This window comes from Dicentrarchus labrax, unplaced genomic scaffold, assembly GCF_905237075.1.
Source record: "Dicentrarchus labrax unplaced genomic scaffold, dlabrax2021, whole genome shotgun sequence".
Classification (NCBI taxonomy): Eukaryota; Metazoa; Chordata; class Actinopteri; family Moronidae; genus Dicentrarchus; species Dicentrarchus labrax.
In genome coordinates, this window is record NW_026136732.1 from 20,059 (window position 1) to 34,628 (window position 14,570).

Below are 14,570 nucleotides of genomic sequence, written 5' to 3' on the forward strand. Positions count from 1 at the left end.
ATTGGTATTAATTTCTGATGTGTGTCTTCTTATATTCTTTGATAATTCGATGTAGTTGAAATAGTTGTGATCCAGGATTAAGTAAAGGTCAAAGGTCATGACCAAGACAGCTTTCATTAACTTTCTCATTGGCTTCTCTTGATAATTTTACAAACCAGATAAGAGCATGTGTTTATAATAAGAAACTGTGAGGGAGAAAGTAATTTTATTTCCTGCAAGATTATTTTTTGTCACTGAGCTTGTTTTAATACATGTTCACTGGTAGTGTGTGTGTGTGTGTGTGGATTTCTGTGTCTTCTGTTGTCATGAAGGACAGCTGTCAGTCATCCAGTGTTCAACTCTCAGGACTATAAACTCTCCCAGAGCACTGGAGCATGGTGCTGCTGATGCAAAGTGGCTCTCTATGGAAATGCTCTGACTGACTCCAACAGGGACTTGGATTCCTCTCATGATGCTGTTTATCAATGGATCAATCACTTTATCAGAGTATTGATTAGGAATGTGTCAGTGCTCATTTGTATGAGGCTTTGGCAGCAGCAGCAGCAGCAGCTGGGAGGAGAGCAGGAGCCCCGGGGTGCTGAAGGACGGCCACTACAGCTGGAGCAGCACCCTGAGGCTCTCTGCAGACCACTGGAGGAAGGTGGGCTCTGTGACCTGTGAGGCCACCCAGGGCTCCCAGACTCCGCTCTCAGAGACACTGAGGAGAGACCAGTGTTCCCAGTTCTGACCTGACTCACTGGGACTCTGATACTGGTTTTACTCTGCTACTGCTCTCAGTCTGCACTGTGCAATACACTCTCTCTCTCTCTCTCTCTCTCTCTCTCTCTCTCTCTCTCTTTGTCTCTCTCTCTCTCTCTCTCTCTCTCTCTCTCTCTCTCTTGCTTGTTTTTAAGTTGACTGTGTCAAAATTTAAACATAATACAAATGTTATCAAATCAACAGTCTCCATGAGATCATTATTCATGAATTATTTCTTACGTATCATTAGCTTCGCCATATATCATATATGTTTAGAAACATTACAAAGATTCATCTGTGCAGCATCACAATAACAGCAAATGTATACTGTTTTTCTAGATTATCTTGAATAGTCTCATAACTTGGCAAAATGTTCTCCTTCTAATGTCACTTCTATCTGCTTTAATAAACATTGTTAATATGTTTAGATAATTTCAATTCAGTATCACTTAATTATGTTACCATTCATGTCTGATATTCATGAGGGTTCATATGCAACGAGGGCTCAAGCTGTTCATAGAAACTACCCCAAACCTCGGCATGAATCAAGAACCTTTTTAAAGATTTTAAGGATTAGATGTAAAAAGCAGCATATCGTCTGCATAAAGATATATACAGTGTCTCTGATTTGCTTTTTTTTAGAAGATTATGAAAATGACTACAGATTCACCAACATGAGAAACTGAATGCCTGATGAATCCCACCAAATTTTTTTACTAAATGGAATAAGGCACAGAGCGATATGGTGTGGCAATCTTGTGCCAAACTTGAAATGTTTTGCTAATTTGATCATAATTATTATCTTTTGTTTCTGCATACTGTACATGCATTGATTTTATACATACATTGAGCAAATATTCTGTTTTAATCTAAATTATGCAATGTGTGTGTGTGTGTGTGTGTGTGTGTGTGTGTGTGTGTGTGTGTCCTCAGTGAAGTGTATCAGTCTCTGCAGTAGCTTCCAGCTGCAGCAGTCAGTTCAGTTTCTGTTCAGTCTGACTGAGGGAGGTTTTGTACGACGCTTTTTCACTGTGTGAACACATTCTGACTGTTGATGCTATGAACACTCTGACAGTAGTAAACTGCTGCATCTTCAGTCTGGACTCCACTGATGGTCAGAGTGAAGTCAGGGTTTGATCCACTGCCTGTAAAACGACCTGGAATCCCTGATGTTCGATTGTTAGTACCATAAATGAGCAGTTTAGGAGTTTCTCCATCTCTCTGTTGGTACCAGTGTAAATAGTTATTACTATAAACGTTCGGACTGGTCCTACATGTGATGGTGACGGAGCCTCCCAGAGCAGAGCTCACTGCTCCAGGCTGAGTCACTGTGACCTGGCCTCTGGACTCTGAGGATACAGAGACAAAAACATAAAGCAGCGTCATGGTTTTGTGGGCTTCATTTCAGAGGGACGGATGTTCATAGAGGAGAGGAGTTTGATTCTCTGGACTTTACCTGTGAAGCAGCAGCAGAGGAGAGTCCAGATGAGGACGGAGATCAAAGTCATGTTTTTGATGAGGAGGATTTCTGTGTCTTCTGTTGTCATGAAGGACAGCTGTCAGTCATCCAGTGTTCAACTCTCAGGACTATAAACTCTCCCAGAGCACTGGAGCATGGTGCTGCTGATGCAAAGTGGCTCTCTATGGAAATGTATGAGAGACTATGTTCTCAGTAGTGACCGGACTCACTGGGACTCTGCTTCTATTTTACCTTTCTACAGCCTTAAATCTGCACTTTCTATCATTCCACCATTTTAACAAATACATCAATCAAAAGATATTTTCTTTCGGTGGTCAAATAATTTTTCATGGATCCCTGTTTACCAACAACATATGTCTTATTCCGTATTTTCACATTTGCAGGATTATAACCAATGTCAAAATAAGAGTTTCATATCATTGTTGATAGTTAATACAATCTATGAAAAAAAGATAAAAATAAAAGTAACATAGCATGAGTAAAAAATGTGCACACAACCTGTGTCGTCAGGTTTCCCCATACTGGACACTTTTTGTGTTTAACGTGTATGTGCACAACAACTTATGTGGATGTTCATATTAATGTTTATAAAAAACAACTGACTTATGTTGGAAACTCTTTCTAGTTAAATCTAGACAGCTAAATCTCTCTCAAACATGTGATTGAGGATATTCAACCTCATCTGCTGAAGACTTGGTCAAACCTGCAAAACTGGAATGAAAAGAAATCTAAAATATACATGCTGAACATGCATGGGTTGACTACCAAACTGCTCTTTCTTGCTTGCTTTTAAGTTGATTGTGTCAAAATTTAAAAATAATTAAAATGTTATCAAATCAATAGTGTCCATGAGATCATTATTCATGCATCATGTCTTACGTATCATTAGGTTTGCCATATATCATATATGTTTAAAAACAAGAAACATTAGAAAGATTCATCTATGCAGTATCACAATAACAGCAACTGTATAAATTTTTTTTTACATGATTATCTTGAATACTCTCATGACTTGGCAACATGTTCTCCTTCTGTTATCATTTCCATCTGCTTTATTGAACCTTGTTAATATGTTTAAATAAATTCAGTAACACTCAATTATGTCATCATTCATGTCTGATTTTCATGAGGGTTCATATGCAACGAGGGCCCAAGCTGTTCCTAGAAATTACCTCAAACCTCTGCATGAATAAAGAACCTTTTTAAAGAGGATTTTAAGGATTAGATGTAAAAAGCAGCATATCGTCTGCATAAAGTTATACACGTCTCTGAAAGGCTTTTTTCTGAGATTATGAAAATGAGTACAGATTCACTATCATGAGTTGACAACATTTACAGTCAATAAGCATCAGCTCATTAAATAAGTCTTGTCATCAACTGCTGGTATGTGTTGCTGTCTGAAATCCTTAAACATATATAGACAGAGTGTGTCTCAGTAAATGATTCATATGACTTTATTATTTTAGCTCACAGTGATGCATTACCCACCACAGTTTTGTGAACAATTGATGGGATTGTGTCATACATGTTACATTTGATTGCTCTGTCAGTACAGCCTGAATGCCTGATAAATCCCATCAAATTCTTTTCACTAAATGGAATAAGGCACAGAGAGATATGGTGTGGCAATCTTGTGCCACACTTGAAAATGTATTACTTTTTGTTTATAATTATTATTTACTATTGTTTGTTTCTGTGTACTGTATATGTATTGATTTTGCACATACATTGAGCTAATATTCTGTTTAAATCTAAATCATGAAATGTGTGTGCGTGTGTGTGTGTGTGTGTGTGTGAGAGTGTGAGTGTGTGTGTCCTCAGTGAAGTGTATCAGTCTCGGCAGTAGCTTCCAGCTGCAGCAGTCAGTTCAGTTTCTGTTCAGTCTGACTGAGGGAGGTTTTTGTACGACGCTTTTTCACTGTGTGAACACAGCCTGACTGTTGATGCTATGACCACTCTGACAGTAGTAAACTGCTGCATCTTCAGTCTGGACTCCACTGATGGTCAGAGTGAAGTCAGAGTTTGATCCACTGCCTGTAAAACGACCTGGAATCCCTGATGCTCGATATGTTGCCCTATTGATAAGCAGTTTAGGAGTTTCTCCATCTCTCTGTTGGTACCAGGCCAATTCATGGTAGCTGCTCCAAGTATAGACATTCTGACTGGTCCTACATGTGATGGAGACGGAGCGTCCCAGAGCAGAGCTCACTGCTCCAGACTGAGTCACTGTGACCTGGCCTCTGGACTCTGAGGATACAGAGACAAAAACATAAAGCAGCGTCATGGTTTTGTGGGCTTCATTTCAGAGGGACGGATGTTCATAGAGGAGAGGAGTTTGATTCTCTGGACTTTACCTGTGAAGCAGCAGCAGAGGAGAGTCCAGATGAGGACGGAGATCAAAGTCATGTTTTTGATGAGGAGGATTTCTGTGTCTTCTGTTGTCATGAAGGACAGCTGTCAGTCATCCAGTGTTCAACTCTCAGGACTATAAACTCTCCCAGAGCACTGGAGCATGGTGCTGCTGATGCAAAGTGGCTCTCTATGGAAATGTATGAGAGACCATGTTCTCAGTACTGACCGGACTCACTGGGACTCTGCTTCTGTTTTTACCTTGCTACAGCCTTAAATCTGCACTTTCTATCATTCCACCATTTGAACAAATTTGAACAAATTTGAACTTCAGATTATGACATTTTCATTGTCCCAATAATGCCAATGCTGTTAATGCTATACATCAATCAAAAGATATTTTCTATCTTTAGATCAAATAATTTTTCATGGATGTTTACCAACAACAGATATCTTATTCCATATTTTCACATGTGCAGGATTATAACCAATGTCAGAATAAGATTTTCATATCATTGTTGATAGTTAATACAATCTGGGAAAAATAGCTAAAAATAATAAATAACATAGCATGAGTGAAAAATGTGCACACATGCTGTTTCATTGGGTTTCCCCATACTGGACACTTTTTGTGAATAATGTGTATGTGCACAACAACATATTAATGTTCATAAAAAAATGCTGACATATGTTGGAAACTCTTTCTAGTTAAATCTAGACAGCTAAATCTCTCTCAAACATTTGATTGAAGATATTTAACCTCATCTGCTGAAGACTTGGTCAAACCTGCAAAACTGGAATGAAAAGAAATCTAAAATATACAGGCTGAACATGCATGGGCTGACTACCAAACTGCTCTCAATTCAATTCAAATTCAATTCAAAATGGGCTTTATTGGCATGAAAGTTTTTGCCAAAGCAAAAGCATCAAAATACAATACAATAAGTCAAAATATTCAGACAATACACAATATGAAAGATATATACATTATTAACATTATATTAGTTATATACAGTGTGTGTGTGTGTGTGTGTGTGTGTGTGTGTGTGTGTGTGTGTGTGTGTGTGGGCCCACTGTTTTGTTTAGAGTTTAGTTAAGTAGCATTTGATCTGAGTCTGATGAGTACAGGTAAATCATATTAAAGTGGTAAGAATTAGGAATGTTAGAGACCTGAGATAATTTAAGTTTTGAATAGTATTTTGATATTGCCAAATCTATTTTGCTTATTACAAGTGTCTGATTTTCTACAGTGTTTTGCCAATTTTGGTAAAGGGTATTTCGTTTACAATTTAGTATTTCAACTATAATATTTTAATTTTAAAGAAGTCTAATTTGGGTAATTGTGTTATTTCATTTTTGTTTCTTCTTAACTAACAAAGTAAATATTATCTGTGTTACACTGCAAACCACTGGTTAGTAAAATATTATTGCATTTATTTGAAAGAGTTGTCTGGGGTCAGTTATTTAAAATAATGTACAGTATGTGTGAATAGAGCCACTGCTTAGTCTAACAGTGTTGTTGGTTATTCATAAAGTATTAGGCTATAAAAAGTTGCACACAAAACAGGTAAACCTTCGTGGTAGCTACCTTAATGAATCGAACCCAAACACCCCATCATTCAAGTCCAAGGTGAGTTCCTTTAACATAGGCATTTACTGAGTGTTGGGGTGCTACACATATATAAAGAGAGTTTGTTACTCTGTAAACTGTGTTCAGCTACTGTAGATGTACAATGCATTGTGGGAAAATATTAATCTCTAGATATAATTACAGTAACTAACATATCTGTATAAACCTGTCTGATGAGAGACTTGACATCAGTTGTATCAAATGCAAAGGTTAAAACATTTATCTTTGCCTAAAAAAAATAACGTGCGAAAAAAAATGAAAATGTGATTGATTATTTTAAATGCCACATTATTAGAACTACATGTAATTATGAGGTGTGTTTTAGTTGTATCTTGTTGCCATTTAGTTTCCATGCAGCTGTTGATTCAGATCAGTTCCTCTCAGCTGAGGGAGGTTTTTGTATGACACTTTTTCACTGTGTGAACGGTCTGCTGTAATCCTGCTGACAGTAATAAACTCCTGCATCTTCAGTCTGAACTCCACTGATGGTCAAAGTGAAGTCAGTTCCAGACTGACTCCCACTGAAACGCTCTGAAACTCCAGACTGACGGGACTGAGCATTATAAATGAGGAGTTTAGGAGCTTCTCCAGGTTTCTGAAGGTACCACTGCAAATCATTGGTAACACCTGAACTGGCTTTACATCTGATAGAGACAGTCTGTCCTGGAACAACAGACTGAGCTTTAGGAGACTGAGTCAGGATGATTTCTCCTGATGAATCTGGAAAACATGAAAAAGAGGAGAAGGGTTATTGAGACAAATCCAGTTTGGAGAAAGATGATCAACATCCAAACAGAAGAGTATCATTTCTTTAACATGGAGAATAGATGGAAGAAGGTAAATGCTGCTTGTTTCAGTGTTTCTCCATCATAGCAGAACATCATTGTGGTGAACCTGGTTGCATCCTGAAGCAAAGTTTTCAGAAGAGAGTCTCACCCTGAACAAGGAGCCCCAGGGTGGCCAGCAGTAGAGTCAGTGACATCCTCATTGTGCTGCCGGCGTGTCAGTGGCTCTGAAAGGCCTGGACAGCCACTGATCAACACTGGCCTCTTAACGGCTGGGAGCAGAGAGGAAGGACACATATGCAAACACACAGAGTCAGTGAACTGTAGCTGTCCTCAACATATCATGGTGTTTCCCCCTCAGTGCTGAGAGCATTGTCCTACATATTTACATATTTACCTGTAGAGGATATTGAAACATCTTGTAGTTACAGCTGTGAGCAGTAATGTGAGTATTCTGAAGGTCTTTATGTTGCACTTTAAGGATTTCTGGTAGATGTTTACTGAAAAGTTGCAACTGATAGTTTATGGGTAACAATCAAAACCATTTCTCAGTAGCTGTTTTGGAGCTTGTGATTTAACTACATGGTCTTCCTCAGCAGATGGAGTTCACCAAGTTGTGATGGAATAGAAGCCAACATGTACAAGAAGTTCTAAAAATGCTCACAGAAATGGGAATTCGAACAACTACAATTGAATGACAACCGGGAGACTCCATCCGCTGAAGAAGATCATGTGATATGATTTACAGTTCCAGTTAGTGGATGGATGTTCCACAAATATTTTTTAAAATTGTTTTCAAGGTAAAGAATTCACCTTTATACAGTGTTTTTGTGTTGCATGTTAGAGAAAATGTATTTTTGCATGTTTTATGCAGTTAAAGATAATTGTATTGAAATATACTGTATGCAGATATAATTATATCATAGAGGTATTCTAATGTTAGGATTCCAGTCATAATGAGATTTTCTTTAATAAACAAAAGTCTATTCAATCAATACTGAGTGAAATGGGGATGTAGGCCTACGGGTTTGTTTGGTCAATCTTTGGTAATGAAGATTTCTGATTGGTGTCCTTTTATTATTTAATGACAGGATGAAGTTGAAGAATCTGTACTCCAGTATAAATCAGAGGTCAAAGGTCAAAATCAAGAATTTTCTCATTCATTCTCCCTGGGAACATGGGATTTTGAAAGAAGCTGTGATGGAGAATGTAATTCGATTTACTGTGAGATTATTCTTTTGTCAATTTTAATAAATGTTTATTGTGTCTGTGTTTGTGTGTGTGTGTGTGTGTGTGTGTGTGTGTGTGTGTGTGTGTGTGTGTGTGTGTCCTCAGTGAAGTGTATCAGTCTCTGCAGTAGCTTCCAGCTGCAGCAGTCAGTTCAGTTTCTGTTCAGTCTGACTGAGGGAGGTTTTTGTACGACGCTTTTTCACTGTGTGAACACAGCCTGACTGTTGATGTCATGAAAACTCTGACAGTAGTAAACTGCTGCATCTTCAGTCTGGACTCCACTGATGGTCAGAGTGAAGTCAGAGTTTGATCCACTGCCTGTAAAACGACCTGGAATCCCTGATGCTCGAGTGCTAGCAGCATAAATGAGCAGTTTAGGAGTTTCTCCATCTCTCTGTTGGTACCAAGCTAAAAGGTGGTATGGGCTACTATAATATACATCCTGACTGATCCTACATGTGATGGTGACGGAGCGTCCCAGAGCAGAGCTCACTGCTCCAGACTGAGTCACTGTGACCTGGCCTCTGGACTCTGAGGATACAGAGACAAAAACATAAAGCAGCGTCATGGTTTTGTGGGCTTCATTTCAGAGGGACGGATGTTCATAGAGGAGAGGAGTTTGATTCTCTGGACTTTACCTGTGAAGCAGCAGCAGAGGAGAGTCCAGATGAGGACGGAGATCAAAGTCATGTTTTTGATGAGGAGGATTTCTGTGTCTTCTGTTGTCATGAAGGACAGCTGTCAGTCATCCAGTGTTCAACTCTCAGGACTATAAACTCTCCCAGAGCACTGGAGCATGGTGCTGCTGATGCAAAGTGGCTCTCTATGGAAATGCTCTGACTGACTCCAACAGGGACTTGGATTCCTCTCATGATGCTGTTTATCAATGGATCAATCACTTTATCAGAGTATTGATTAGGAATGTGTCAGTGCTCATTTGTATGAGGCTTTGGTTTCAGTTTGATGGACACATTTTCTTCCAGAATATTTAGTGAATTCCCCTAATTCACTACCACACAGATCAACATCACTGTGGGACACATTTAAACAAATATATTATCTATTATTTATTTTATATTCATCATAATATACAATAAACATATGTTTATGATCATTATTTACATTTGTCATCATTTATTGGAGACTTTTACTTAGAAATATCTTGTTTCATCGTTTCAATGTAACATGAATTAATACAGCTTTTATCATACAAAAAAGATTAAATATATATTCATAGTTTATTTTTTAGACACTTTAACCAGTTATTAGATGAACTGGGTAAACTGGGAATGCGCTTGCTGAGTTTGTTTGTGTCAAAGTCAGAGAGCCGTGTCTCTCTACAGTGAGAGGTTTTTGTACGGCGGCTCAATGAGTTTGTATCACTGTGGTGGACTTTTGGTGGAGGAACCAGACTGGATGTTGGAAGTAAGTCAAATCTTTAATTTTTTTATCATTTCAGGACATATTTGTCTTTTTATATATATTTCAGGAAGAATTCTTGATTTTTCATATTAATGTATATCTTCTGCAGAAATATTTTACACTCAGAGACAAACTTTGCATCAGGAATATAAATTCAAAACCTCATTGAAGTCAATTTAAAATATCAAGACAGAATATGAATCATTATTTCCAACTTTAATGGTAAAGCTTCATCTTGAGGGTTTGTAGGTTTAGTTCAGTGTGTCAAAGTCAGAGAGCCGTGTCTCTCTACAGTGAGAGGTTTTTGTACGGCGTTTGTATCACTGTGGTTGACTTTTGGTGGAGGAACCAGACTGGAAGTTGGAAGTAAGTTTCTGTACAAATACTAAATACAATATTGTAAAGTAATGTTTTAAATTCAGTTTTTATATGTCTGAAGCAGACAGATATATCTTGTTTTAATTTTAACACTTGAAGTATTCATATTTGTACTTGTCCTCCTTCATCATGGGGACTAACTCTTTGTTCTTTACACATTCCTGTCAAACTGAAATTCAAACAGCTTGAAGTGTAGAAAAGATAAAACTGCTAAACTTTTTGTACAAATGTTTCATTTTTAAGATTCACTTTTACTTTTTGATATCAGAAATAACTGTTTTTAAATTAATTCAGATAAAATTATTATAGTCAAATTGAACGTAGTGAAGATAAAGATGAGTAAACATTCAAAATCTCTTAATAGTGTTATATATTGTTTTAAAGTTACAGTTTGGTAATGACGATTGAAATCCACATGAAGAACATTTGATTGTAGTCAGTTCATTTTCTGTGTTTGTTCATGTTTCCACTAAATACTTTAAAGTAATGTATAGTTCAGGTTTTGGATGATTTTGATGATACAGTTTTTGATATTTTATTTCCAGTGTAGTTTGATATATTTCAGCTTATTCTGTATGATGATTCTCTCTGTGCTGATATGCATGAGAGGCTTCTTAAAGGGAAGTGAAACAATGTGTGAGTGAGTGACTGGTGGAGCAGAAAAACCATCTGACAGAAACTCCTTAAAGGAGAAAATCAACTCTCACACAGTAAAGGTGTCCAAGTGTCTGCTTCTTGATTGACAGCTGTGTGGTCCCTGTCCTCTAAGCTGATTGGTGTCTCCTAGGTGATGTCCGTCCCACCCTGACGGTGCTGCCCCCCTCCAGTAAGGAGCTGCAGCAGGGGAAGGCCACGCTCATGTGTCTGGCCAACAAGGGCTTCCCCTCAGACTGGAGTCTGTCCTGGAAGGTGGACGGCAGCAGCAGCAGCAGCAGCAGCAGCTGGGAGGAGAGCAGGAGCCCCGGGGTGCTGAAGGACGGCCACTACAGCTGGAGCAGCACCCTGAGGCTCTCTGCAGACCACTGGAGGAAGGTGGGCTCTGTGACCTGTGAGGCCACCCAGGGCTCCCAGACTCCGCTCTCAGAGACACTGAGGAGAGACCAGTGTTCCCAGTTCTGACCTGACTCACTGGGACTACTACTACTGGTTTTACTCTGCTACTGCTCTCAGTCTGCACTCGCTCATTATCTGTCTAAATCTTTCTTTACCTCCTCCCACTCTCTGATTACATGTTTCATTGAATAAATTTGTTTTTTTGATTATTTCAACACAATAAAGACCAGTTCATCAAATAATTTGTTGTCATGTATGTTGATGTAAACTGATGTTGCTGTCTTCAAAGTTCTATTAAATCCACAAACATTGAATTCAATTTTAGGCAATGTCCTGAGAAAGACTACAACGTAGAAATGTTTAATATCTTTTCTCGATATTTAGAAAACATAAAAGTAATGCGATAATCCTTAATGAGAAGTTATTGTGACAGAGACATTATTAAAGTAATTTAATCCTTTACTCCAGATTCTTTAAAGCATTTGTGATTACATAAACTTCCTTATTACATTAATCATGAATTTATTTTTTAGGAACAAAGCTGATCGATAAAATATTAAGGAAGATGTTGTATTTGTCTTATTAATGAAGTGTGTCATTGGTAGAAACTTTAATATTAAAATTGTTTCACAAGTTTACAGAAAGTAAAATGAATCTGATGAAACTGCAAACTCTGGGAAGAAAGCATTGTATTTGAAAGATAAAATCGGATATTATCAACATATTATGTCATCACAGGATCACTATCAGCAGTTTGTATTCAAATTATAACATAAATTGTGTATTTTCATATAAACACAAGGTCATTCAAATTATGTAGTGTATGTAAGTTTGTTGAAAACTAAACTGGCTTAAATATGAATTTCAAATTAAATTTAAACACTAAGAAATAAAAATAAATATTCTATTACAAACATTTTGACTGATCAAAGCAGGTAAAGCACAGGTGTAATAATAACATTACAGGTTTTTTTCAATTGCTAACATCTTTTTGCCCAATCTGTAGTCACATTTTCAAAACTCTAAACACAGTTAGCCCCACATTGGTCTGTTCATCCCATACAATTAACACAATTCATGTTGTTTCCACAGAATATGCAGTCAATTGACCCATTTCTGCAATGCTAAGTTTTTCTTTACGTACAAGCTCACCCAATACCAAAACTATGGATGTTTTTTGTGTTATTTACAAATGCTTACACACAACATGTCAGAAATAAAGACCTTATGAACAAAACCTTAAATATTCCATGAAGCCTCTACTTCTGCAACAAAAGAAGTTCAAAATATATATTGAAACAGCTGATAAGCATTTATTACAGTTTTTTCTAATTGCTAAAACACAATTTTGCAAACTAGGCTGGTTTTATCAAAATACTAAACACTTTTCCCAAAACCACACACCCAAACTGCAAAATCCCTCATATATCCTGCAAAATGAAGCACTGCAACCAAAACTACATATAGCTTTATCAAAATCAAACTTTGCACCAAATGGCACACACTTCATTCATATTACCAGATGTTTGTCTAACCAACTACACACTGTTGGGCATAATGAAAAGCACTCTCATCTTCAGTATGCTTTGACATAATACTAAAATAGTTCAAACTGTAGAAAATTATTCAGATTGTTCACATGCACAGAACTATTTGCAGATACACACACACACACACACTGTTGAAACATTTATTTTTTTATTTTCAACCAAACAAGTCAGTGCAACATATGCACTAACAATTAACCATTGAGGTGTTTGGCCAGGTGGCACATATATTGGCCAATTAGCTCATGTAGTGTCATTTTGATTGGCAGTGTTTTGAAATGGCAAACATGTGACTTTATGTCAGATTGTTGTGTCTTATGCAGAGAACCGTGTTCAGTGCATTTAAAAATGTGTGTAAAGCAGAAAATGTGTTTAGAGTTTTGGAGACTTGAGAAGAGGTTTTGCTCTCTGTGTGTCACTTTAAAGAATTGTGCTATGCATGTCATTTTAGTGTGTTAGCAATTGGAAAAAAAATACGTAATGAACATATCAATGAAACATTGAGAAATAGCTGATTTTTTGTAATTTGGGTAAAATAGATCAACCACAGCTAATTCCAATCTCAATCAGAGACATAGCCAGGTGTGGAAGTTCTTTCAATGACATACACAATGCAGTATAAAGGGGACTTTCTGGACTGAGTTTATTCAATGTGGATACAGAGCAACACAGATGAGAAGAGAAAGAAAGAATAATGTCTGGATAAGGAAGACGAATAGTTGGGCTAGGGAGAGAGGAGGGCCAGAGGTGGATAAGGCATGCCAAGCGTTTCTATCCAAGGTGCATAGCGAGAGATGACATTAGATGTGATGAGGATGAGAACATGCGCCAGATGCTGAAGATCGTATGGATTAGAACAGGACTGTGCATTTTTGTTTCTTTCCCATCTGTGCCTCTTTTTTGTTGTCAAATTGTGTATCTGACAGTATTTTGACACATTTTGAACCAAAGGACACATAGTTTGGATTATTTGTTGATCACTGGCTGCAATTTCATGTTGATAATATTGTAAAGCTTTAACTTCTGCAATTTTGTCACTTGCAATTTTTTTCTACTGTACATTCTAGAAAGTAAAGATGACTCATTCACTTTTGCGTAGTTTGTTGCCAAAAATGCACACATTTGACCTTCAAGCCAAAAATGTAGGGTGGTTTACAGTAAAATGAAACTGAATTAAAAACAACAATGGATTTCTCATTGTCTACTGTTTGCAGGTAGAGCATGAAAAGTTATGGAGTTTTTGTAATGCTATCAACTGTTTGTATTTAGAAAGTTGTTGTGCTATGATTGATTGATCTGTTCCTCTTGGAAAGAAAATGTGCTAGTGTTTTAACAGAATGGTTTGATTTTTGAGTCAGGTTTGCTGTGTTTTGATAGAGTTTGTGTAGATAGAGAATATTTTTTGCATTTTGAAATGTAGAGTTGGTGTTTAAAGAACGAAATGTGGTTTTGAGCAGAAAATGTACTATTTGGCTAAAAGTGTGAGGTAGGTGTGTTGCTGTGTTAAGAGTTTCGATAAAGTCTCTTAAGTTTAGGTAAACACTTGTTAGCAATTGAAGAAAACTGTAACACTGGCTCTGTTTCATTCAATGTCCCAGTAAGGCCTTTCAGTGAGTGAGCATGCACAGTACCAGAGCTCTGAGACTGGTTCACCTAAATGTAATGCAGCCATCATTAATGTAATAAATACACCTGTGCTTTTCCTGCTTTGGCAAGTCAAAATGTCTGCCATGAAAAGTGTCTATTCCCTCTATCAGTTCAGTACCATATACAGGTTCATTTCCACTGTTCTCCTGCAGACTGTTTAGTGTGTGTGTGTGTGTGTGTGTGTGTGTGTGTGTGTGTGTGTGTGTGTGTGTGTGTGTGTGTGTGTCCTCAGTGAAGTGTATCAGTCTCTGCAGTAGCTTCCAGCTGCAGCAGTCAGTTCAGTTTCTGTTCAGTCTGACTGAGGGAGGTTT

At 37.5% G+C, this 14,570-nt stretch overlaps 1 long non-coding RNA gene and 4 gene segments (V, D, J or C); 2 read left to right on the plus strand and 3 right to left on the minus strand.

The window, feature by feature from the left end:
* Positions 1–1,764: 1,764 nt before the first annotated feature.
* LOC127359570 (Ig kappa chain V region 2717-like) lies at positions 1,765–2,325 on the minus strand. The segment is given in 2 exon segments: positions 1,765–2,087; positions 2,195–2,325. Coding segments are annotated over 2 exon segments (414 nt in total).
* Positions 2,326–6,586: 4,261 nt separating this feature from the next.
* Positions 6,587–7,244, minus strand: LOC127359563 (Ig kappa chain V region 3368-like). The segment is given in 2 exon segments: positions 6,587–6,917; positions 7,134–7,244. Coding segments are annotated over 2 exon segments (360 nt in total).
* A 94-nt stretch (positions 7,245–7,338) lies between these two features.
* On the plus strand, positions 7,339–8,202 carry LOC127359569 (uncharacterized). Its single transcript, XR_007882658.1, has 3 exons — positions 7,339–7,427; positions 7,579–7,782; positions 8,074–8,202. It is a non-coding gene; the product is annotated as an uncharacterized LOC127359569 (long non-coding RNA).
* A 72-nt stretch (positions 8,203–8,274) lies between these two features.
* LOC127359555 (immunoglobulin kappa variable 4-1-like) lies at positions 8,275–9,157 on the minus strand. The segment is given in 2 exon segments: positions 8,275–8,743; positions 8,851–9,157. Coding segments are annotated over 2 exon segments (423 nt in total).
* A 344-nt stretch (positions 9,158–9,501) lies between these two features.
* Positions 9,502–11,307, plus strand: LOC127359571 (Ig kappa-b4 chain C region-like). The segment is given in 3 exon segments: positions 9,502–9,530; positions 9,567–9,637; positions 10,800–11,307. Coding segments are annotated over 3 exon segments (432 nt in total).
* The last annotated feature ends 3,263 nt before the right edge of the window (positions 11,308–14,570 follow it).